Source organism: Cucurbita moschata, unplaced genomic scaffold (assembly GCF_002738365.1).
Source record: "Cucurbita moschata cultivar Rifu unplaced genomic scaffold, Cmos_1.0 Cmo_Scf00017, whole genome shotgun sequence".
Lineage (NCBI taxonomy): Eukaryota > Viridiplantae > Streptophyta > Magnoliopsida > Cucurbitales > Cucurbitaceae > Cucurbita > Cucurbita moschata.
Window position 1 is genome coordinate 2,187,655 of NW_019268533.1, and position 25,099 is coordinate 2,212,753.

The 25,099-nt window shown below is 37.3% G+C and overlaps 5 protein-coding genes and 1 long non-coding RNA gene across 7 annotated transcripts; 2 read left to right on the forward strand and 4 right to left on the reverse strand.

Annotated features, from left to right (window-relative positions):
* The first annotated feature begins 878 nt into the window (after positions 1-878).
* On the forward strand, positions 879-5,149 carry LOC111455148 (5'-methylthioadenosine/S-adenosylhomocysteine nucleosidase 2-like). The gene is made up of 8 exons (XM_023096704.1): positions 879-1,175; positions 1,274-1,337; positions 1,920-2,011; positions 2,877-2,983; positions 3,634-3,708; positions 3,947-4,021; positions 4,555-4,647; positions 4,744-5,149. Exons 1-8 carry the CDS (start codon positions 1,079-1,081, stop codon positions 4,939-4,941), a joined length of 801 nt encoding a protein of 266 aa, XP_022952472.1. The 5' UTR covers positions 879-1,078; the 3' UTR covers positions 4,942-5,149.
* On the reverse strand, positions 4,028-5,549 carry LOC111455158. The gene is made up of 4 exons (XR_002712544.1): positions 5,458-5,549; positions 5,261-5,370; positions 4,656-4,783; positions 4,028-4,231 (listed from the first exon to the last, which is right to left on the reverse strand). It is a non-coding gene; the product is annotated as an uncharacterized LOC111455158 (long non-coding RNA).
* Positions 5,384-6,839, forward strand: LOC111455142 (type III polyketide synthase B-like). The gene is made up of 3 exons (XM_023096691.1): positions 5,384-5,608; positions 5,691-6,102; positions 6,169-6,839. The coding sequence occupies exons 1-3, from the start codon at positions 5,416-5,418 to the stop codon at positions 6,755-6,757; spliced, it is 1,194 nt and encodes a 397-aa protein (XP_022952459.1). The 5' UTR covers positions 5,384-5,415; the 3' UTR covers positions 6,758-6,839.
* A 1,384-nt stretch (positions 6,840-8,223) lies between these two features.
* Positions 8,224-12,174, reverse strand: LOC111455144. Of its 2 annotated transcripts, none has more exons than XM_023096696.1 (5): positions 11,658-12,174; positions 9,615-9,911; positions 9,302-9,520; positions 8,620-8,748; positions 8,224-8,536 (listed from the first exon to the last, which is right to left on the reverse strand). In XM_023096696.1, exons 1-5 carry the CDS (start codon positions 11,925-11,927, stop codon positions 8,330-8,332), a joined length of 1,122 nt encoding a protein of 373 aa, XP_022952464.1. In that variant the 5' UTR covers positions 11,928-12,174; the 3' UTR covers positions 8,224-8,329. The 2 variants fall into 2 exon arrangements, with proteins under 2 accessions (XP_022952464.1, XP_022952465.1); XM_023096697.1 differs by lacking the exon at positions 11,658-12,174 and adding an exon at positions 10,050-10,503.
* A 2,278-nt stretch (positions 12,175-14,452) lies between these two features.
* Positions 14,453-15,366, reverse strand: LOC111455156 (auxin-responsive protein SAUR15-like). Its single transcript, XM_023096713.1, has 2 exons — positions 15,085-15,366; positions 14,453-14,644 (listed from the first exon to the last, which is right to left on the reverse strand). The coding sequence occupies exons 1-2, from the start codon at positions 15,313-15,315 to the stop codon at positions 14,612-14,614; spliced, it is 264 nt and encodes an 87-aa protein (XP_022952481.1). The 5' UTR covers positions 15,316-15,366; the 3' UTR covers positions 14,453-14,611.
* A 6,210-nt stretch (positions 15,367-21,576) lies between these two features.
* On the reverse strand, positions 21,577-23,772 carry LOC111455153 (auxin-induced protein 15A-like). Its single transcript, XM_023096710.1, has one exon. The coding sequence runs from the start codon at positions 22,222-22,224 to the stop codon at positions 21,742-21,744; it is 483 nt and encodes a 160-aa protein (XP_022952478.1). The 5' UTR covers positions 22,225-23,772; the 3' UTR covers positions 21,577-21,741.
* Between the last annotated feature and the right edge of the window lie 1,327 nt (positions 23,773-25,099).

A 25,099-nucleotide genomic window follows, 5' to 3' on the forward strand; every position in this document is an offset into this window, starting at 1 on the left:
ATCTGTGGGACTCCCTCCCAACAATCCTCCCCTCGAACAAAGTACACCATAGAGTCTCCTCTAAGGTCTACGTAGTCCTCGAACAACCTCCTCTTAATCAAGACTCGACTTCTTTCTCTAAAGCCCTCGAACAAAATACACCCTTTGTTCGACACACAAGTCACTTTTAACTACACCTTCGAGGCTAGCAATTTCTTTGTTGGACACAGGATTTGATTGACATGGCTAAATTAAGGGTATGACTCTAATACCACGTTAGGAATCACGATATTGTCCACTTTGAACATAAACTCTCATGGCTTTGCTTTGGGTTTCCCCAAAATGTCTCGTACCAATGGAGATATATTCCTTATTTATAAACCCATGATCATTCCCTAAATTAGCTAATATGGGACTCCCTCCCAACACTCCTTCCCTTGAATAAAGTACACCATAGAGCCTCCCCTGAGATCTATGTAGCCCTCGAACAACCTCCCCTTAACCGAGACTCGACTCCTTTCTTTAGAGCCCTCGAACAAAGTACACCCTCTGTTCGACACACGAGTCACTTTTGACTACACCTTCGAGGCTGGCAGTTTCTTTGTTCGACACTTGAGGATTTGATATTGTCCACTTTGAGCATAAATTCTCGTCGCTTTACTTTGGGCTTACCCAAAATGTCTCGTACCAACGAAGATATATTCTTCGTTATAAACCCATGATCATTCGCTAAATTAGCCAATCTGCGAATCCCGACATACTTAAATTTATTTAATTATAGATAATACTAAAATAATTTAATAATAATAATTATTATTATTATTATTTTTCATCAAACAGCCAAAATGAATTGAAACCACGAAAATCATTGGATATTGAAATTCCAAGTTTCAAATAACCGAAATCCCTAGCAAGAAGGGGAAGAGAATAAAAAGGCACCTCGCTTTTGAAACAGCCGCCGCTGGAGGCTGTTTTACAGAGACTCTTTTGCCACGTTCTATACCATTTTCGTAAATTTTCTACCCATTAGTCGTTTGCAAGTCCCTTGATTGTCCTTTAAATTGCTAAAAAGTCTCGGCCATTGACACCCAAGATCACCATGACTCTTCCCCAGGACATTCAGAGCTCTGCAGAGGATTACATGGATTCTCAGACTCACAGCAACCGCCCAATTTCATCTATTCTCATCATAATCGGTAATCCATCTTCGTATTTGAATGATTTTTTTGTATATACTTTATGTTTACTTTCTTAGTTGGGATTTCGACTGTTGGGTTGTGATTTGGCGATTCAGCTATGCAGACCGAAGCGCTTCCTTTGGTGGAGAAGTTTCAGCTCTCCGAAGATCATAACTCTGTGTAAGTTTTTTTGTTCAACCTTGATGCTCTGACTTGCTAGTCCTGCTGATGTTCTATCCATTTGAGGATTGTTGGGAGAGGAGTCCCGACTAACTAAGGGATTGATCATGAGTTTATAAGCATCAGAGTCATGCCCTTAACTAATAGAATTTTTAAATGTCGAACAAAGTTATGAGCCTCAAAGGTGTAGTAAAAAATGACCCAAGTGTTGAACGAAGGGTGTACTTTGATCGAGGGCTCCATAGAAGGAGTCGAGCTTGATTAAGGGGAGGCTTCGAGGGCTCCGTAGGCCTCAGGAGAGGCTCTATAGTATACTTTGTTCGAGGGGAGGATTGTTGAAGATTGTTGGGAGATGAATCTTACCTCGGCTAATTAAAGTGTTGATCATGAGTTTATAAGTAAGGAATACATTTCCATTGGTACGAGGCCGTTTGGGGAAACCAAAAGCAAAACCACGAGAGCTTATACTCAAAGTGGACAATATCATACCATTGTAGAGAGTCGTGATTCCTATCTAAAGATTTTTCGTGGTTCTTGGTATGGTTTCGTTTTTCTTTTTATATCAAGTGCTTGATTGTGCAGGTTTCCAAAGGAGGTTCCGTGGGTTCGTTATCATGGGGTGTACAAAGATCTTCAAATTAATTTAATTTGGCCTGGAAAGGATTCAGCATTGGGTATGGATAATTTATCACTAATCACCTTGTTTTCTTTGATTCATATCTGTCAGTGGAGGATCTCCATGGACTACTAATGTTAACGACTTGTAATGCATTTCATAAACTGAGCTTTACCATCCCCACAGGTTCTGTTCAAGCTCTGTTTGATATACCTGATTCCATTTAATCTCTGGCATGCCTTCTTTCTTTAGATAGTTGAGCTAGGTTTCTTTTTGTTTCCCTTTATTACATGATCTGGTTCAGATTGGCTAGCTATGGCTGCAACTTAGGTGCTTATTATGATCTTACCTATGAAGTACATATATCAAGTTTAGTTTTTATGACGTCTTTGTGTACTCAACACTTCTTTACGTTTAGTACTGGAGCATTAAACTTTTTAAAAACTAACGGTTCAAGCCTACCACTAGTAGACATTGTCCTCTTTAGGCTTTCTCTTTCGGGTTTCTCCTCAAGGTTTTTTAAACGCGTCTGCTAGGGAGAAGTTTCCACACCCTTATAAAGAATGCTTCGTTTCCCTCTCCAACCGATGTAGGATCTAACAATGCATCCCCCTTCAGGGCCAGCGTCCTCGCTGGCACTTGTTCCCCTCTCCGATCGACGTGGATCTCACAATCACTTGGATATAATTATTGAATTGTTAACTTGGTTTTGGGTGTTTTTAGACATTGCTTCATTAGCATCATACAACCAGATTCGTTTCTTTCATCATTTTGGAATAATCATCTGTTGCTATATCCTTGTGCTTTGTCTGTTTCTGTTAGTTCCATGTTCTTCTTTGTTCTTCACTTTTTTTTTCATAATGTGTTCAAAATAGAAGTTACAATGTAAGCTATCTGTTTCTGAAGTTCAAGTTACCTCTCAGGAGTTGATAGTGTCGGCACGATTTCTGCTTCGCTCGTAACCTATGCTTCTATCCAAGCATTGCAACCAGACCTGATCATCAATGCAGGCACTGCTGGTGGTTTTAAGGTATGTGTATATCTTTGATATCAATCTATTTTTAAGGTTTCAGTGTTATAACCTTTTTTCTTGCCACACATAGATTTGTTCTTTTAACCTTGATTCAAAGTTAAAAAAGAGCATCAAACTAGCATTTCCTTCATGGGACAGGTTAATCTCTTTTTTGGGGTTTTTGTCGTCTTTCCTTTTGATCTTCTTTTCCTCCCCCTTGAACACTATTTGTGACATTCAGCCATCTTAGCGATGTTGAAACAGCCAAAGCCCACCGCTACTAGATATTATCCTTTTTAGGCTTTTCCTTTCGAACTTTCTCTCAAGGTTTTTAAAACGCATTTGCTAGGGAGAAGTTTCCACACCCTTATAAAGAATGCTTCGTTCCCTCTCTCCAACCGATGTAAGATCTCACAATCCAACCTCATTTTGGAGTCTCGCTGGCACTCGTTCCTCTCTCCAATCAATGTGAGATCTCACAGTTGTCCTCTCCCTCTCCTTATATATGTTTCCAAAACATCGAATATTGGTTGTGTTGCTCAATCCAACAATTGTTGAATCTTTTTAAAATTCTGGGATTTATTTTGTAGTTTGGCCTACTAACAATTATGAAGGATTAAGGTCACTCTTATTTGCGTTTGACTGATGATTGGGTTGCATGCTATCAGGCCAAAGGAGCTAGCATTGGCGATGTGTTTCTGGTATCTGAGTGTGCCTTCCACGACAGACGTATACCTATTCCAGTAAGTATTATTTTCTACAGCTGAAGAGGCATAATGTATGCTTCAATTTGCAATCATCGTTGAACTTAACGGGTCGATCGTCTTTTCTTGTACGTCGTAATGGCATGTTTGTATGTACAAGTTGAGCACTTTGTGCTGTGATTTGTGATAGTCTGATAGAGTATTAATAGCTTCAATTTTCCTGCTGCTTAATTCTGCCTCAAAGGATTCTTTCATCAGTATATGATGTACTTTACAGGTTTTTGATTTATATGGAGTCGGATTGAAGCAAACACTGAAAACACCGAATCTTCTCGCGGGACTCGACCTAAAGGTGAATTTCTTTCAGAAAGAATTAAATAGAGTTAACATTATGGTATATTTATTCTCTCTAAGTTGGATAATCCACAGCATTAGTTTGTTTTGGTACTGCGATGTTATTAGGTAGTCACTTCTGACCTTCAATGTGATGTAAGGGCTCCTAGTTTTCTTTGAAACGTATTTGAAGTTCCTGTTTCGAATAGCTTTCACGTCGATGATGAACCTGAAATGTTTCACCCATATGCATCATTACATGAATATAGATGTAAAGCAGAGCCAAGAAGTTAAATTTAAATTTAAAACTGCATGAAATCTTCCTGCTGTTTGAAACATTAGTTGAACATGTGCTACAAGAAGCATGTCACTGGCTTGATATGTTTGTTTTTATTACAAATTTTCAGTTTTCAATGTTATCAACTTCTATCTAAGTTGGAAAGAAGTCACTTTCATTGTCCATGAAGTGAAGCACTCTGAAAATGTCATGATGATCGAGTTTGCAGAATAATATATATTTGATCAGCTAAGTCATTTCGTTTCTTCTATCAGGTCGGAAAATTATCAACTGGTGACTCGCTGGACATGTCCATGCAGGATGAAGCATCGATTATAGCTAACGATGCCACAGTAAAAGATATGGAGGTAGGTACCTGGAGTTAGCAAAGGCTGACACTGGCATAGATTTCTTTCGCTTCAAAATTCCATCAAAGTCTCTAACTCATTGATTTTGAATTTCAGGGAGCAGCAGTTGCCTATGTTGCAGATATGTTCAAAGTTCCTGCAATATTTGTAAAAGCTGTAACTGATATCGTCGATGGCGAAAAACCAACTGCAGAAGAATTCTTGCAGAATTTAGCTACAGTTTCTGCTGCATTGGATGAAGCAGTGACACAAGTTATACATTTCATCAGTGGAAAGTGCATTCATGAACTGTAATGTACAAGAGTCGAATAATACCCAAGCATATATACTTTTGGAAATCATAGTGTACTCTTTTTATTGTACGTTAAAATGTCTTTCGGCCTGCTCGAGCAAACAAATCAATGTAGCAAGTGAGATTTGTCTCTTTTTATATGTGCTTTCATGCACTGAGTATTTGTAATGTGACTATGATGAGGATGGATATCAAACCATGTCGACTCAACTGGACTGCAAATGCACTAAACACACACTTTAACCAAATCTATACCTTACTAATATGCACAGCCTACATGAATCCCCTGCTTCTTAACTAATTACCATTCTAAAATCTTACCTTATTTTCAAATCACATGCCTTCCATTGTAGACTTTGAGCATTCAAACTGCCTTTCTAGGTGATGAACAGGTAGTGTCACTTTATTAATAGCTTCCTTGTCCCTGCAAACTGCAAAAAATTGTTTGATTCCCAAGTTTCTTTGGAAAGTTCAAAATGAAAGATATGAAAAACATAAATGGGGCACAAGGAGCTTACATGGGAAAGGCCAGCTCTGGTAGAGCTACGATTTTGGCACTTGGGAAGGCCTTCCCTCCCCAACTTGTCCCTCAAGACTACCTGGTCGATGGCTATTTCAAGGATACGAGCTGCGATGATTTAGACCTCAAGCAAAAGCTCACCCGACTCTGTAAGAACTGATTAATGCTAGAGTTTATAAAAACTTCTCATTTTAACTGAATTAACTGTCATCCTGTACTGTAAATCCATAGGCAAGACGACAACAGTCAAAACCAGATACGTGGTGATGTCAGAAGAGATACTGAAGAAGTACCCAGAGCTAGCAATGGAAGGCCAAGCAACCATAAAGCAGAGACTGGAGATATGCAACAAAGCTGTGACAGACATGGCCATTGAAGCCTCACAAGCTGCCATTAAGAACTGGGGAAGACCAGTTTCAGACATTACCCACTTAGTCTATGTATCTTCAAGTGAAGCTCGCCTACCTGGTGGCGATCTCTTCCTAGCGAAGGGCCTTGGGCTCAGCCCTCACACCCAGAGACTCATGCTTTACTTCATGGGTTGCTCTGGAGGCGTGGCAGGCCTTAGAGTCGCCAAAGACTTAGCTGAAAACAACCCCGGAAGCCGAGTTCTGCTTGTCACCTCTGAAACCACCATTATTGGGTAACTCTTTAAACACTCGCCAAAGCTCATATTATTGTTCTGAGAATTTAAACATAAACTTTGCAGCTACAAGCCACCGAGTGCAAATCGGCCATACGATCTGGTAGGCGTGGCCTTATTTGGGGATGGTGCAGGGGCGATGCTAATTGGCACAGACCCTGTTTTCGGCATTGAACGGCCACTCTTTGAGCTCCACACAGCAACCCAGAAATTCATTCCAAACACCCAGAACATAATCGACGGGAGACTGTCGGAGGAGGGTATTAGCTTCACAATAGCAAGAGATCTCCCTCAGATAATCGAAGATAACATCGAAAATTTCTGTGAGGCATTTCTTCAAACACTTGGGCTGCAAGAAAAAGAATACAACAAAATGTTCTGGGCAGTACATCCAGGAGGGCCAGCGATACTGAGCAGGTTAGAGAAGAGACTCGAATTGTTACCTGAGAAGCTGACGGCAAGCCGGCGAGCTCTGATGGACTATGGAAATGCGAGCAGTAACACGATCGTGTACGTACTGGAATACATGGTGGAAGAAAGCTTGAAGAAGAAGATGGGCGGTGGGGAAACTGAGGAATGGGGATTGATTCTGGCATTTGGACCTGGGATTTCGTTTGAAGGGATTCTGACGAGGAATCTTGCCGTCGGAGCATAATTTTCGTCTGGATTATCAGTCTGAAAATTTCGATTTCTGTTATACGCTGCTTTCAGAAAGGTTAATGGAATGATTCGTTTGAGAATCATTTTGTGTTCATCTTTTTTTTTTGTTTCTTCAAGCTATTTCCTCCTTCACTCACCTTTTCCTCTGCGAAAACTTCGAAATTGGACTGTTCTTCGATGCTGACGAATGTTTCATTTCATGAACTTCCGAAACTTTAATTTTTATAGAAATTAAATGTCTAAGACACTCAAACTCTTATCACTTAAGCTCCCATACTTAAGATGAGCACGACTAAATTTAGGGCAGTACTCTGATACCATGTTAGATGAACAGACTCCCATATCTTTGCTTTATGAACCCAAAACTCTTCCTATTAAAAAAGTATTCTTTGTATCTTTCTCTTAATTAGTTGAGACTTTCATCTTTCATCATCCAACCGTCTCCTCAAAATAAAAAATTAAATTTTACTCTGCAAAAATTAAAAATTTAGAGATTTATTAAATATAAGATTTAAATTTGGTGATATTTTCAAAATACACACATTCTTAAAAAAATAGTTAACAAAATTAAAAAAAAAAATTATTATTATCTTTAACGCCCTCCCCATAAACATTTAATATTTAATTATTAATTTTTAAAAAATTAAGTTCATAAATATTACTTCAATTAATTAATTTTAAATTTTTATATTGTACTTTTTAAAAGTGGGTTTCCTTTTAAACGAATGCTAAGTTTTGAAAAATAAAAAAAAAATATAGGCTCCTTTGATAAAAATTTGAACTTTTTTATTTTTAAAATTAAGTTCATAAAAGTTACCTAACCTCTATCATCATTGATAATTAACGAACAAACTTGAGCACGAGAATAAAGATATTTCTATTTATTTTAAGAGGTCGTAGATTTGATCTCTACTCCCACACGTGATTTAATAAAGTAAAAAGAAAACAACGAAATAAAAAATCTAACTTCACAAATTTAATTCTAAAACTTAGATTCAATTTCGAAAAGAACCGTACCCATCTTTTTAGTTCAAACCATATGAAGAGCAATCATTCGAACCTACCATATTGAATGGTAATATAATTTTTTAAATAATAGAGAGAAGAGAGGTACGAACCACATTCATTAAAACTTGATCCCATCTAATCTACCAAAGAATTTAGTTTTGATTTAGTTTCTTTTGAACAATGATACATTGAACAAACTCTCTGTGGAAAACACGAGCACTCTTTATGAAGACAAGTAGATAAGAGATTACAAGACATCCCATAGAATACTAATACACTTTGCTCTAATCGAGGCGGCTTGAATTTCAAGGTTGTAATAGAGATATTTATCCTATAGGCCGGACAATTTGTTCCTAAAAAGTTTATTAGACAATAAGCCCATACAATTATTGAGCTTGACCCTGTAGAGCTAGTGAGCTAGTGATGATATTTTAACGGGAAGAAATGCTCACGTACATATAAAAGTATCTTTTATAATATAATACAACAAATCTGATGCATACATTCATTCAAAGGAGTATCATTTTTTACCCTAGAACAGCTCTGCTCAATATGTTTACTAAGAGGATGGTGTCAAAAGTGAAGAAGAACAGGCTAGAGGCTCATGCACAACAGAACTAGAAGAAACTGAGATTGGATTACCTTCCAACTGCAACATGACTGCCCCCAGAATCTCAGTTAATAGTTTCTTGAACTCGTCTTCTTTAACCGCCTTCCTGTCGTCCGGGTCTACCATCTTGAATACACCAACAAGCAGCTTGTCCATCTGCAGATTAGATTATAGATATCAAGCATTAGTTTCAGTGATGATCAGTTAATGTTGGTGACGATCGTTGGTTGTTTTGTAACCTCGTCGAGGGCACCGAGCGGTGGTAGACCGGCTAATGGAGCAACCAAATCCAGCGCCAACTGCAGATGTTCCTTTGGCAATTTCCCATTTTTATCTTTTGGGACACTCTGAAGTGCCGTGTTAAGTGACTGCATCAAGATTAAATTATGACAAATGATGGAGAGAACATGATGCAAGAACAATCTTAATCAAGCAAGACTACTGGAAAACAGTTCTACGATGCAATATGTAACAACCCAAGCCCACCGAGAGTAGATATTGTCTTCTTTGGGCTTTTCCTTTCAAACTTCCCCTTCAAAGTTTTTAAAACGCGTCTGTTATGGAGAGGGTCTAGCCCTACTCCAACCGATGACTGACTCTGATACCATTAGTAACAGCTCAAGCCCACTGCTAGCAAATATTTTCCTCTTTGGGTTTTCCCTTCTAGACTTTCCTGGAAGGTTTTAAAACACGTCTATTAGGGAGAGGTTTCCACACCCTTATAAGAAATGTTTCGTTCCCCTCTCCAACCAATGTGGGATCTCACAATCCACCCTCTTGAGGGCCAAGCGTCCTCACTGGCACATTATCCGGTGTCTGGCTCTGATACCATTTGTAACAGCCCAAATCTACCGCTAACAGGTATTGTTTGCTTTGAACAGTATCTACTAACAGTGAGCTTAGGCTTTTTCACAAGATTACCTTGTCAAGTTCGAATTTGTTGGATATCAATCTTCTTATGCTACTTCCATCAAAGGTGTTTTCACTGTGAGCAACAATAACAGGCTGTTCTTTAAGGCGTTGAGCCACATGCTCCGCCGCTCTCTTGAATTCCAACAACGTCTCTGGCGAGACAGGCTTGTCCCAATTCTCAGCTGCAGCACAGAATTCCAGAGCTGGTTCGACAATATCGCTCATAACCTAATGAAAAGTTGGCACCAAATTCAATCACAAAACTACTAGAACATGAAGAAATCCAGTCACAGTTCAGCTAAGAAATCAAATAATTAATTACCCAGGGGTCTGAAAGAGGAGGCATCCCTTGTTCCACAGTAAGATATTCAAAAGCTTTAACAATGTAATCACGAAGAGATCCTTCAGGTAGCTCAATTTGTGAAAAAGTGGCGACCATCTCAGGCTCATACGCAGGGCCATTGATGAATTCAAGAAGGTCTTCTCCATCAATCCGAAGTATAACGATAGGATCTCGCTTCAACCCGGCAGCCATGCCTAGCAGAAAATCAGAGAGAACTGCTTTGAACTCGGTCTTGCTTACCTTTTCTCTTGATCCATGTGTAAATTCACTCAATACCTGCATACCAGCCAAAGAAAGAACCCCATCCAGAGAAGAAATTGTTGAATGAACTAACAAGAATGGAAACAGTTTGCAATAAAGAAGACATATTTGACAATAAACTCAAGGAAACGAAGTCAGAAGTAGAATCACAACCTGCCTAAAACTGCAAATCTGCTATATATTTTGGCAACAAAAGACGAGTGGGAAACAAGAAGAGTTTTATGAACAAAAGCTTTAACACTCTCTTGCTTAATTATTGGAGCAGAAAACTTGTTTCATTATTATTGAGGTCAGATGTTGACAATTCTAACATTGTTAATGATCAAAAGGGATATTGTTTTCAAAGCACTCGCCATAGATTCCACCTTGTAAAAAGGGGGGAAAAAGTCAAAAAGGAAAAGAAATGATGAACTGAAAAGGAATCCAGAAAGTTGTAATGAACCCACCGGCCATGTTGGACCAGAGGCTGGATGCTTCTCAAGCCATCTGTAAATGGAAACTAATAATTTGCATTTTTTAGATAAAGGAATGGAAAGTAAAATCATCCTTACCCGCTAAACTTTTTGTAAAAGTCTAAACCCACCGCTAACAAATATTGTCCGCTTTGTCCCGTTACGCATTGTCGTCAGCCTCACAGTTTTTAAAACGATGTTTGTTAGAGAGAGGTTTCCACACCCTTATAAAGAATTAAGAATACTTCGTTCCCCTCTCCCACCAACGTGGGATCTCACAATCCAGCCTCCTTGGGCACCAGCGTCCTCGCTGGCACACCTCCCAGTGTCTAGCTCTAATACCATTTCTAACAGCCAAGCCGACCGCTAACACATATTTGTTGGATGATGAAAGTCACACATCGGCTAATTTAAGGAATGATCATGAGTTTATAACCAAGGAATACTCTCTCGATTGGTATGAGGCCTTTTGGGGAAGCTCAAAGCAAAGCCACGAGGGCTTATACTCAAAGTGGACAATATCATACCATTGTAGAGAGTCGTGTTCGTCTAACATGGTATCAGAGTTATGCCCCTAAACTTAGTCATGCCAATAGAATCCTCAAATGTCGAATAAAGAACTTCAAAAGAAAAGGAGTCGAGCTTCCTCGAAGACATAGTCCAATTTGAGATTTCCACACCCTTACAAAGAATGTTTCGTTCCACACCCTTATAAAGAATGTTTCGTCCCCTCTCCAACAAGTGTGGATCTCACGTCATCATAATCATCAAATTAAAAGTGATCTTTGGAAGGACAAGCATTACAGAGAATATTAAAAGAAACAATAATCTCATAAGTCCCATCAAAACTTCACAAAACCAGAAAATGTTCTCCCAATTGCAGGTTGGGACAAGCCAAAAAAAGAACACCAAGAACTTGTATCAATCTCCTTGTCATCCATCATTAGAGCTGGATTGAATTTGTCAAAGCCAGAGTTAGAACAAGAGAACAACATGAACAAAATTTCCCTCCAATTTAATAACACCATAATGATGGTCTCAAATAGTGGGGACAAGACGGACACCACTTTCTACAGAGTTTAGATAGAATGAAAAACTCAATTCAGATCAAAACAATCATTGAACGAAAACAGGAACAGCAATTGATAACAAAAGGAACAGTTCTTATCGTTTTCCGGAATTCAGCATTCGGAAATTCCAGAAGGAATCCAATCAAAGTATCACCGCAGTATACAATCTAAAAAAAAACCTAATGTAGAAGAACAACACCACCATCTGAAATTGCACTAAAAGGAGAAAGAAAGGAAACCTCAGAGTAAATGTTATCGGAATCATGGGAAGTGCCTTGAGGAGGAAGGCCAAGAGCAGCACCAATGTCGGCGACGGCAGGATGAAGCTCTTTGAGAGAAAGCTTGCCGTCTTTGTCGGTGTCGAGCTCATGAAACTTATGGTCGACAAAAGAGGAGAAGACGTGTTTATTGGCAACCAACTCCATAATTTCTGAACCGTCCAGAATCTGTCCGGTAGATCGCTTCAATGGCGAAGATGATGATGAAGGTGAAGAAGAAACAGTATCCATTAAACTTTTTCCGCTTTTGATTCTCAAGTCCTGTGAACTGCGCAAGCTTTTTGCTGAGATTCTTGTGAGAGAGAGAGAGATTGTTGGCAATGGCGATCAAATTGGTTGATTACGCTTCATTGATTACCGAATTCGGCCATTAATCAACTTCGAGAACGAACAAATTCAAACGGATTCGTCACTTTCTTCTTCTTCTCTGTATTTTCTTTCTCTGTAAGCTTCAGAGATGAAGAACGTGTCCATTGATATATTACCAACTTCATTTCTGATTTAAATTTCAATAAAAATAAGTGAAATTACCATTTTAGTCAAACTCTTGCATTTTTATCTTTTTTTTATAAATTTATAAATTTTTTATTTTATGTCTAATAATTTTTTAAAAAATGCTATTAATTCCTTTTTTTACTAAATTGTCTCCCGAGCATATTTTAGAGGAGATAAACGCAGACGGTAGAGAGGTCCCCCACTTTGATTCCCGCCCCGTAAGCATCTTCGATCCGAGATAAAGGATTAATCCGTTAGGTCTTTTCGTTCTAGAGCCGGCCAATAATAGACCTACTTACCTTGCTTATGGATCACCGGTTGAGCTAACCTTAGTTCTATTGGTTCGGTGGTTGCTACCAAGACGATTTCTTTATGTCTATCAAAGAACTTTGAGATACTAATCCACGACAAACGATACGAGAAATTGAAAGAACTCATTTACTCCACAAGGGCGACTCGTGTAAATACATAGGTTTATTACTTACGTAAACAAACTCTTTCTTGTCAACTCGAACAACTTCTTATGACTACAATTTTTTTTTTTTTTGAAGTTTCTAATAATTTCGATTTGAATTTCGTGATAAAAAAGAAATCTCACGTAAGTCCGAGTAATTATCTACAATCAGTTCCTAAGTGTATTTTCGCTTGACTTTATCGTGAACGTCGAATCATCAGGTGGTGGGTTGTTTCCCTCTTTCTCTAGATGAAGCTTACCTTTACCTCTAACCCGGCAAAGTCACTATCAATGAATTTCCAAGCGTTAAACCTAATAAAGGTGGCTGACCTTTCTTTCCCGAGTCTCAAGCAGGGAAATGCAGGATGGAAGGCGGGCCTTCGTGCTTGTTTCATGAAGCACTTTGACCACTCCTGGTTGTATATGGGCACGACTCCCCCTCTCCCCGTTCTACCGTCCAAAACATGTCGGATGTTCGAAATTCAAATACAGGATCATATTTTTTTCAAACAGATACCGCTTTAAATTGGTGTCTATGATTGTTCGAGAATTGTTATATTAGGTACGAAAGCCTAGACATTTTGTATTTGTAATTTTTAACCACCGAAAGAGAGATTAAAAAAACGCTATAAAAAATAATATTGTTTATGTAAAGTAGAAATCGAGAAAAGATAATGATGCAAGATTAAATTATTTAATACATAAAAATAAAGTCTTGAATGTTTTAGGGTAAGTCATAGATAATTAATATGGTCATGATGGTGAATTCCTATTTTGCCACTAATACGTGTGTGGTGGAGACACGTGTGGCGGTGAGTGGCTTGGGCCGGAGCTGAACACACGACTCTTCTAAAACTTCTCCTACACGTGACCTATTACTCCCACGTGTCAAAATACTAACAATTTTCTCCAATATTATTATGGGGAATTTTTAATTTATTTTATAAAATTTTAAATTATATAAATTTTTTTAATTTCTTTTATAAAATTTTAATTTTTTAAAAAAATTAAAGGTTTTATATAACATATTTATATTACTGAGTTTTTAATTTTAATTTTTTTTTAACTTTCATTTATATTTATGTTATGTACCGACGGAAGGGTATTCATCTGACTCGAGAACTCGACCCATCCGAATTACTTAATCCAAATCATAAATATTAGGTCGGGTTAATTTTTTTTTTTTTTTTTTTTTTTTTTTTTTTTTTTAGTTGAGTTTAATTTTTAGAATAGCAAAACTTGGAATCGATTCGCAGATTGACAATTTTTTGATCGGGTCAACTCTATCAACCCAAAAACAGGGTTATAATAATAAAGATTAAGAAAATTTGACGTAACCGATATTAACGATGTTTTGTGACTTATAAATGTTTGAAATTTGGGTTTTACGAGATTTTATTTATTAATATAACATGTGTTATACATAAGTAGATTTTTTTTATAAATAATATTAAAAAAAACCCGACAACCTAATCTAAAAATAGAGAGTTGGATTAGGTTGAATTGTGAACTTCGTTGGAGTTGCATAGGTCACAAACTCGAGTTGATTCAAACAATTTCTCTAACCCGATCTAACTCATGTACGCCTGTAACTAGCTCATTCTTCAGAAGCTGCCACTGCCCGAGCAAACAAACCACACAGGCCTCTTAGACTTAGAACAACCTTGAAGATCATTAATGCATGAGAAAATTAGTTATGAAACAAGACATAAGTGGTTATCAAACCGACCTAACTGCTTTAGGACTTTCTCGGTGATCAAAATCTTGTCAACTTAGAATATCTATATGGCGGGAGTGGATTGTGAGATCCCGCATCGGTTGGAGAAGAAAACGAGTGCCAACAAGAACGATAGGTCCCAAATGGAGGGCGAACTATTAACTCAGTGGTAGAGCGCACCCCTAAAAATTGCGTCGTTGTGCCTAGACTATGAGGGCTCTCAGCCACATGGATAGTTCAATGTGCTCATCAGCACCTGACCCTGAGATGGATTATGAGACCCTACATCAATTGGAAAAGGGAACGAGTCCAGTGAGGATGTTAGCCCTGAAGGGGGTGAATTATGAGATCCCATGTCGGTTGGAGAATAGAACGAAACAAACACGTTTTTAAAAGCCTGGACAATATGTGCTAGCACCGAATGTCGAAGGGTGGCGTTGAAGATAAACAAAACGAGACCGATGGTTCGATGAACACTAACGAAACATGGTGAACGATTGATATAGAAAGAGAACGGATTCCAATGATCTAATGATTCAAAACAATACATCAATGGCTAAACTCTAAAACCCCTAATTTACAGAGCTCCACCATTTTCAAGCTTTTGAAGCTTTTAGCAGATGGATTCCCAGTTCTAATCAATTTCAGCCAATGGCTCAGTTCAATCCAGAAGTTAAACTCAGAAAATGATCGTGCGCACAAGGTATCATAATCCCACCAACCTGATGCTCAAATCCAAACTCTTCAGCAGCTTGGCTCAACAGTTCTTGAAACAGGGGATTCTTCAAGTACGACAATGGCACCACAAATCGCTTCCTCTCATCTTCTTCCTCCCCAACATACACCACAAAATGGCCTTTCGGAACATCCGAACAACCCGATCGGTGGTGCGACGACGCTGATCGGTGAGTTATTTGCCTTGCGTGATGAATGATCTCCGGTAGAATACCCATGTCGCTAAGTGTTCGATGAAATGCCCCAGAGAGAAGTTTGTCAAAAATGTTCTAATTTTGCTGCCTCTTTGAGAGCTCGAAATCGTGTAGATTTATATAGAAACCTTTTGGGGGGATTTGGATTCTGATTCTTCTTCCCTTAAAGTGGTATTATCCAAAGGCCCAACTTGGACTAGAATGGACCCACGCACGATGGCTCGGCTCGAAAAAGATAGACTCGTGGCTTGATCAAGACATCACGTTTAAGCGTTGAGGGTACGATGTGAAGCAATGCACTTTTGTGTAGTGTTATAAAAAGCAGTGCAACACTCGAAACGTTCAGCGATTGAAAGCTACAACCTTTACAATCGAAAAAAAATAACCTTTAACTATCTTCCACTGTTTGTAGATAAGAAAGAAAAATACAGTCACAGACACGAGTGCACCACTCAGTATATGACATGTGTGAACAGGGTCTCCACGAGCTTGCTCTCGTTGCACACAAAACAGCTCATGCGTTATAATCTGATCATCCCGACCAAACCTTGGACTTTGAGGAGCTCGGGAAAGTCAACTAAAACTTTAACCTAATTCGAGATGTCCTATGTCCTACATTGTTTTCCACCACTCTAGGAAAGTGGATGATCAAGAAGGATTCACTACTAAAAGGGCTACCAATTGGGAGTAGTAGGCTTTCCATTCCTTTCCAACACTTTATAGGAAAGCACTTCTTGGTGGGAGGAGGACCTTATTAGAATTTGACTTCATATCCTAAACTTCCCATTTGCATCTTTTTTTTCTCAGAAGATCTATGAGACAGATTGCGGGAATCTTATCGGATCGAGTATTTGATAAAACCGACGTAAACCCAGCTTTACTTTTTCACCTCACTCGGTCGTAACGTACCGATAAAGCTATAAGTATTTGATAAAATCGACGTAAACCCGTATAGCTTTTGTGAGATCCCACGTTAATTGGAGAGGAGAATGAAGCATTTCTTATATGGGTATGGAAACGTCTCTCTAACAGACGCGTTTTAAAATCGTGAGGTTGATGGTAATACGTAACGGGCCAAGGTAGACAATATCTACTAGCGGTGGGGTTGGACTGTGTTACAAATGGTATCAGAGGTAGACACCAAGGGAGATGAATTGTGAGATCCCACACCACTGAGAGGGGAATCGAGCATTCCTTATAAGGGTGTGGAAGTCTTGCTCTAACATACGCGTTTTAAAACCCTGAGGCTGACAGTGCTAGGTAACGAGCCAAAGCGGATAATATCTGTTAGTGGTGAGCTTGGACTGTTACAACTTTACTTTTCAACTTCACTAACTCAGTCGTAGCATACTGACAAAGCCATGAGTATTTGATAAAATCTGCATAAACTCGTATAGCTTTACTTTTCCACCTCTCTCACTCGGTCGTAACATACCGACAAAGCCATGAGTATTTCATCAAATCGACGTAAAACCGTATAGCTTTACTTTTCCACCTCACTCACTCGATCGTAACATACCGACAAAGCCATGAGTATTTGAAAGTCTCGGTTGATAATTCTTCCATGTTCCAAAGCTCACTCTTTGACCTAAAACTCGAGTAAAGCAAGAAATTATAATATAATTATTTAGAAGAAAAAACTCAAATTTTAATTAAAATGTACGTTTTTTACTCGGTTAAGCTAGCCATATCGACAATTTTGTTGTCACGCGTAAAGTAATAAACTTTGCACATGATAACACATTTTCATACACGTTTTATTCAACGTATGGATCTTATTTTGTTCGTAAGGTTGCAGGTCGCTAAAAGAGGGGCCGTCTTATCTTAAAAAGATAGGAACGAGTTGTCTAGATTCAATCGATTCGAAATTCTAAGAGTAAAATTAGCATACAATCACAACGACGAATAATAATAATTGACGTTGACGTTGACGTTGACATTTTTTGCATTTATATCGAAGAAAATTTGGTCCACGATTTTAAATTTTTATAACACGAGATTGAAAATTCATCCTAATCGATTGTCTCATTATAAATTTATAGAATTTAAATTAAATTATAGGCTTTATTTTTAAAATCGGTTCAAGATAAGTAAGTAACATTGTAACAACTCAAGCCCACGGTTAAAGATATTGTCCGTTTTGACCCGTTATGTATCGCCCTCAACCTCACGGTTTTAAAATGCGTCTACTATAAAAAGAGTCTAGCCCTACTCCAACCAGTGCGTCGTATTGTCCAGTGACTGGTTCTGATATCATTCGTAACAATCCAAACCCACCGTTAGAAGATATTATCCGCTTTGACCCGTTACGTATCACACTCAACCTCACAATTTTAAAACGTGTCTACTATGGAGAGAGTCTAGCCCTACTCCAACCAGTGTGTCACACTATCCAACGACTAGTTCAGATATCATTCGTAACAACTCAAACCTACCACTAGCAGATATTGTCCACTTTAGCTAGTTACGTATCGCCCTCAATCTCACGATTTTAAAACGTGCCTACTATGAAAAGAGTCTATCCCTACTCCGACCAGTGCGTCGCACCGTCCAGTGACTAGTTTCGATACCATTTGTAACAACCTAAACCCACCGTTAGCAGATATTATCCACTTTGGCCCGTTACGTATCGTCGTCAGCCTCACAGTTTTAAAACGCGTCTCCAGGGTATGGATTGTGAGATCCAATATCGATTGGAGAGGAGAACTAAACATTCCTTATAAGGCTATGAAAACCTCTCCCTAACAGACACGTTTTAAAAACAGTAAAGTTAACGACGATACGTAACGGATCAAGCTGACAATACCGATCTTTTCATCGAACATGGGACTTTTGTCGCAGTTTCAACCATTAAATGTCAGATCGGGATCCGCGTGATCGAGCTTAGGTGGCAAATTAATAATTGGAGGGAAGAAGGTAGAAGAGGGGGGTACAAGAAAATGAATGCCATTTGTCACCACCCTAACACCCACACATTCTTCTTCTTCTTCTTCTTCCTTTCTTACATGTCATTCTTTGTATTTGAACTTCTCGTACTCAAACGCTCGTGAGGCGACAGCCTGCGACGACCCCTTTTCCATTAAAGATCCGACAACCTCCGAGAGACACGGCCATTCTCCGACACTACGGTTCCGCGTCTGCCACCTGTCCAAACTTCAAAATAATTTAAGACTCGACTCGTGGTCAACCTAATCTAATCTATATGGTTAGTTTGAGTTGAATTATGAACCTATTTTGACTGAGTTATATGAACTAAGTTGAATTGAACCGAACCACTCAAAAAAAAATATATTTTTATTTACAATTCAATTATATATATATATATTATTTATTCTTTTACCATTTAAAAATAATAATTTTTAATTATTTGGAGGTAATTTTTAAAAATATATATTAAATTTGAGCAGTAAATATTAATTAAATATTTGAATATAAATAAATAGATTTTTTTAGAATTAATATTTTATTTTTATTAAAAATAAAAATTTAAATAAATGACTTGAACAAACTGAACTATCCCAACTCAAGAAATGTATGGTTCGGTTAGACTGAGTTGATTATTTAATAAGAATTGTTTAAGTTGAAAAAATTTACGACCCAACAAACTGACCTAACCCATTCTATGAACACGTATGAGTAAAACGCACTATAAATATTTATCTAATTACCAAAAATTGAAATATAAATTAATTGAATAATAAAAGTGATAAAATAATTAATAAAAGGAATTATATATATATATATATATATATATAATTATTTATTTATTTTTGAAATTTGAAGGAGTAAAATAAAAATAAAATTTAAATCTAATTAAAAAACAGAAATGTATAGAATGTCTTCCATTCTCTTCCACCACTTAAGGAACACATGTAGTTAAAGAGAAGGAGACCTTAGTGGAGTTTGACTTTATATGTCAACTTGGCATTATAATTTCATTCATCATTGACCGAAAAAGATTTCGAGAAAAAAATACCGAGAATCTCGAGCTAAAGTCAACCCATTATCTTATGTAAAGGAGGAAGAAAAGAAAAGCACGCTCCTGTTTTGCAGTCTTCTGTTCTATTTAGCTAAAATATAACGGCAGACACTAAGAAATCTCTATTGACAACATTTGGAAGTACGGTTCTGTCGTTAAATAACCCACCTTTAAATTTAACTTAAGCTGCATGTGATTTTATTTTCTTGTTTCACGTAAAAGGTATTGTACCGATAAAAAATTTACTCCGTCCTTAAACCGACATTATGATAGTGATCTCTAATTATCTGCATGTTTAAATACGAATGATGACTTTTTGATCGAGAATATACATTTTTACCTGTTCGAAAGGGTAGAATCCATTTGAATAATCGTTGGGTGATGTTAATCTCGTGTGTTTTGAGTAATTCGTTAGTCAAGTATAAGACATCATTGCACGTATATGTCTTTACGTGCTCATGTGCTTTTACATTACGGCCGTCCTTTATTTGAAGAAAAAAAAATCTTGTAAGGGTATTTTTGAAATAATTTCAAAGTTTAAGGGTTAAAATGAAAATTTTCGAAATATACTGGTGTACATTGTTATTAATAAAAAAAGTTACAAACTACAATCTCGATCGTTCCACGAGTTGAAAGCATTTGCCAACCCGAGCATCGATATCAATGAAGTTCTCTATTTTCTCTTCCACCACTTTAAGAAAGCATCTAGGGCTACAAGGATAAAGTCAAATATTAGTCGTTTCTCGTGGTTTCATTCAAAAGATTTTGTTCATTTATGTAACATCTCAAGTCTATCGCTACTAGATATTGTTCGCTTTGGCCCGTCATGTTTAGCTTTCACAGTTTTAAAACGTGTCTACTAGAGAGAGATTTCCACACCCTTGATAAGAAATGTTTTGTGACCCTCCCCAACCGATATGAGATTTCACAATTCATCTCCATGGGTTCAGCGTTCTCGCTAGCACACCACCCGACGTCTAACTCTGATACCATTTATAACAGCTCAAGCTCACCGCTAGCAGATATTGTCCATTTTGGCCCGTTATGTAACGCAATCAGTCTTGTGGTTTTTAAAACACGTCTATTAAGAATTATAAAAATTTGAATTCGTTTGCTTTTTTTTTTTTAATTTCGAGATTTTACAACAACGAATAGACCCATTTTAGGTTTTCTTTCGTGACTTTAGATTTAGGTTCCCGAGACGTCACTTTCTCGTCTTATGCAAAAAAGAATCTTTTATCAATCGAGAAATTGTCCTTACTTACATACCATATAATAAAAACAAAGCTTTTTAAAGTCGGGATGCACGTAAACTAGTACACAATACAGATCGAACGGGTCGTGGCTAAATGAATGCCATTTGTCGGCAAATAGAAGGTGAGAAAGAAGCTAGAATAATGGCTATGCATGGAACCTTGAAGGTTTTATTCCTTGTATAAGAGCTACACTTGTACGGAAGACTGCTCGTTAGGCGACAGCCTGCGACGGCCCCCAAAGTCAGATACATAATTTTCTCGAACGTTTTGACCTCATAAATTAAAGACATAGTTGAATTATACTCGAGTTCGTGGAAGAAACCAAATCTTAGTTCATGGTTTCATGCTACTCTCGTAATATTTTATTCTTAATAATTATCGTCTTTTTAAAAAGCTTTTAAAAAGGTAACAAAGTTTAATATAATTTGAGATAAAATAACGTCGATGTCCACGTATATATTTGAAGAAACTTTTATTTAAAAAAAAAAATGGAAAAACTTCTTTCAACAAATAATTAAATATAATTATCATTCAACTTAGATAATAATTCCAAAATACATTAAAATAGTGATATTTTCAAACCGTTACGTACCGTGGTTAGTCTCATATTTTAAAACGAGTTTATTAGGGAGAAGCTTTCACACCCTTATAATGAATGTTACATTTTCATCTCCGAACGATGTGAGATCCTATATTGGACTGTGTGCGAATGAGAACGTTGACTTCCAAGAGAGTAAACGGTGAGATATCAGTTAAAGAAAAAATAGGAGCTCTTGGTTTGACCGATGTCGATTCGTATGACAATGCGGGCTCGATTCAGGATGAGGATTCCGCTTTCCTCAATTGTGAAAAGGTAAAAAATGGATAGGTGTCGTGACATTCAGTTCTCTTTTGAACCAGTACGGTGAGAGGTTGAGTTGGGATTTGAATAAAAACTCTCTAAAACGTCGAGAATCTCAGAGTTATCCTGATCACCTTCAAGCATTCGAAATATTTCTTATAAGAAATTATAATTTGGAAATTAAAATGGTAATAATGATTAGGAAGAACAATGAATGATGATGATGAAAAAAATTTCTTAGAAAAAAAAAATTGATACAAAATTCACAGAGACCAACTTTGCTTGAATCTCTCGATTTCAATTCTCTGACTAAAAACACAGAATCGAAGCAAGAAAATGTCAAATTAGAGCAGAAGAAGAAGGAGCTTGCGAATTTATGAACAATTTAGGGATGAAGTTAAGCTGATGAAGTAGTCTTCGCTGCAAGGAATCGTGAGGCCGCCCATTGGATGATCGAATCCAAATTCCTCTTCCGCCAGGTTCAGCAAATCCTTGAACAATGGATGATTCAGGTACGATATCGGAATAACAAATCTCTTCTTCCTAGTTTCTCCTACGTACACTGCGAAATGCCCTTTAGGAACATTCGTGACTGCCGATCCAATCCCGTATTTCTCCGAAAGTGTTCTCTGTAGCTTTTGCTTTGCGTTTGCTATTCCTGTCAAATGGATTCCCATCTCTGTAGGATTAGAAGAAAGAAGAGGCCCTGTTTTTGAATTGCCTTTTGAACTGGATTTGAAAGGACTTGTTATGGTACTTGTTAGTGAGCTTTGAGTCACTGAGTGAGTGTTTATGTATTTATATATAGAATTTTTGTCATGGATAAGTAGAAAGGTAAGAAGAGGGGGGAAAAACATAGCAGGTGAAGAAATTGGCAATATCTCACATGGTTTGCCTTGTTTAGTGCAAAACACAATGGCCTACCATTTGCTTGCACAAATGGTAGAAACGGAAAATAGAAAAAGGAATGGCAACTTGTGAATCCTTGAGCCTCTAATGCAAAAAAAAGCACTAAATTATTGATGTTGGGCATGTTCTTGGCAACATGTAGTATGTCTTCAATTAAAGAAAATATTTAAGCTCCATTTTTAGTTTACTTGCTTAAGCACTGAACTTGGACTGCTTCTTTAGGTTCTTGCTTTTTCGGGTTTGTATTTGTTTTTTTTAATCCCCTGCCAACTAGCCAACCAGTCTTTGTGGGTTCATTTGGTTCACTCAAGGGTCCCTCAGTTTGAAGAAAACAGTGACCCAGCTAAATTATGCATCTGCAGACAGTATCTCCATGAAGAGTCATGAATAGTACTCATTATCGAAACTTTTTGCAAGAGTTTGATGCTCGAGTGTGAAATTTTGTTCTTTCTATTGATTTAATGGTCCTTTGAACACTTTAGGAACCCCGCTACTAAATGCTTTGATAGTGGATTTTCATAAGCATCATCAAGAATTTATGCTTCCAGGACATATAATAAATGCTGGTGTCGTTCGTTACGCGGATTTAGAAAAGTAGAAACTGTGACGAACTAGGTGCGAAAATATCTTAACTATCACTTTTTAGAGATAGGATGATGTCCAGTTCAACCAGGTTGGCGATGCCTATTCAATGGCATCACTATCACTCCATGAACTTTGAGAACTTTTTGAAAGTATAATGTACAACCGCAGCTACAACTCATATCATTAGTTCTAATTATTGAGGCATTTACAAAATCCGTATGACCTTACTGTGTCAAGTACTGGAATGGATACTTCTGCATTTGAATCTTTAGCTGTCCTTGGCATTGGTATGCCATGTTCAATACCATGATCTAGTTCTCCACTGGAAGGATCGAAGTCGTGTGGGATTAGGGAGGGATTGCGAGCTTCCATCTCGGTTGGTGTGGGTAGGCAGTCCATGATTGAGAATCTTACTGTAGGATCAGATCCTTTAGAATATTCTTTGTGGTTATCAAATCTTATCTCTAAATACATAATCTCAACGGTTGTCAACTTTCCACCTTGGACAGTGGTTGTTAGAGAAGGTCAGGTACCAAGGTCATGACTGGACTCCTAGAAAAGTAAACTACAACTTTTGGACAACGAAGGTCCCTGTTGACAACGATCTTGATTTCTAATTCCTTTCTATGAATCAAATGCTAACTAATGGCAGTTTGATGGTGAGGGATAAGTATTAGGGCTGAAAAAGATCCAATGAACAAGAAGGTTTATGTAGTGATAAGGTGGGGGAAGCATAGTATACATCATAGAAAATGCTACTTTTAGTGAGTGAAGATGAAAGGTTTGGAAGCCACATGGCTTTGTCTTCTGAGTCATTTTCTTTGTATTGATTGGCATTCTGTACGATAAAGCAGCAAACGGTGACCTTCCACTTTCTTCAAATTAGTGAATCCATTGGGATCGCCTTTGCCTGAAACATGCTTTTAAGATTTTCTTTTTAGTGTGATAATGAATATTTGAATTTTAAGATTCTCTTTTCAATGTGATAATCTATATATGAATTGTTGATATGGAAAGGTTGTGAATCTTCAATTCTCTTTATAAAAACAATAAACAAGAGAAGGAATTTAGTGAGTGAGATTATCTTTTTACCTTTGAATTACTAGAGAAAATTTCTCCCTCCTCTCTCATTTATATCTTATTTTCTAGCTTCTTCTCCCCCTCCCTCCTCTCTCCCTCTCTTCTTTTTTTATCTCTCACCTTTTTCTTCTCCTTCTCTACAACTTTATCTGCTTCTATTTCTCTCTCCTCTCTCATCCCACCATGAAAAACTGTGTAGTCTAAATTCAGGGCCAAAATGATCTTTTCTTAGTTAAATGGTCGAATAAGCTGTCTTCCAGCATGTAGATCTTGAAAAGTTACGTGAAAGTATATATAAAAAAATTTATCCAATTTGGAGCTCAAAGTTATGACTTCTCAAAGTTTGATCTTAAATTATTTTGACTTTTGGATTGTTTTGAACTTTTGCCTGACAAAAACACACAAAAATTGTATTTAAAGAGTGGGAAATATGACTAAAAGATGATCTTAGAGCGTTTATGATCCCATTGTACGATCTTTGTATCGTACAATAGGATATGGGGATCTTAGAATCGTATTGTACAATTCTAAGATCATATTGTATAATCCTAGGATCCTAGTGTGTGATCGAGCTCACTCTAAGATTGTATTTTGGTTATATATCTCTCTCGATAAAAGTTCGTTTTAGCTAAATAATCCTGTGTTTTCTTACATTTTTTTGTGTTCTTTCCAACCATGCATATAAACAAATCAAAATTCTATAACATCTTAGAGTTTAAACTCTAAGAAATCATGACTTTGAGTTCAGTTGGCTAGATTGGATGTAACTTTTTGAGATGTACATGTTGGAAGATATATTGTCAGTTCTTTCTACAGATGAACGATGCTGTTTAAGATGAGTCATCGAAGTTGGGAGAGAGAAATAAAAAGAATAAAAAGTTTGTAGATCAAAAGTTTGAAAGAAAAAAAAAAAGAAGCTAGAATGAGATAGGAGAGGGAGAAGTCTATGCAAAGGTAAAAAATAATATTATCCTTCAAAAAGGTAAAAAAAAAAAAAAAAAAGGAAACATTCACATTTTAGAAAGCATGTTGTGTTTTTTTAGATTAGTTTCATCAATTTCTAGAAATTGATAGGTTCATCGTGCCTTGTCTCAACTTAGAAGAAGTCTATGCTTGTCTTGTAACGGTTTAAATTGATATAATTATTAGTTTAGGATT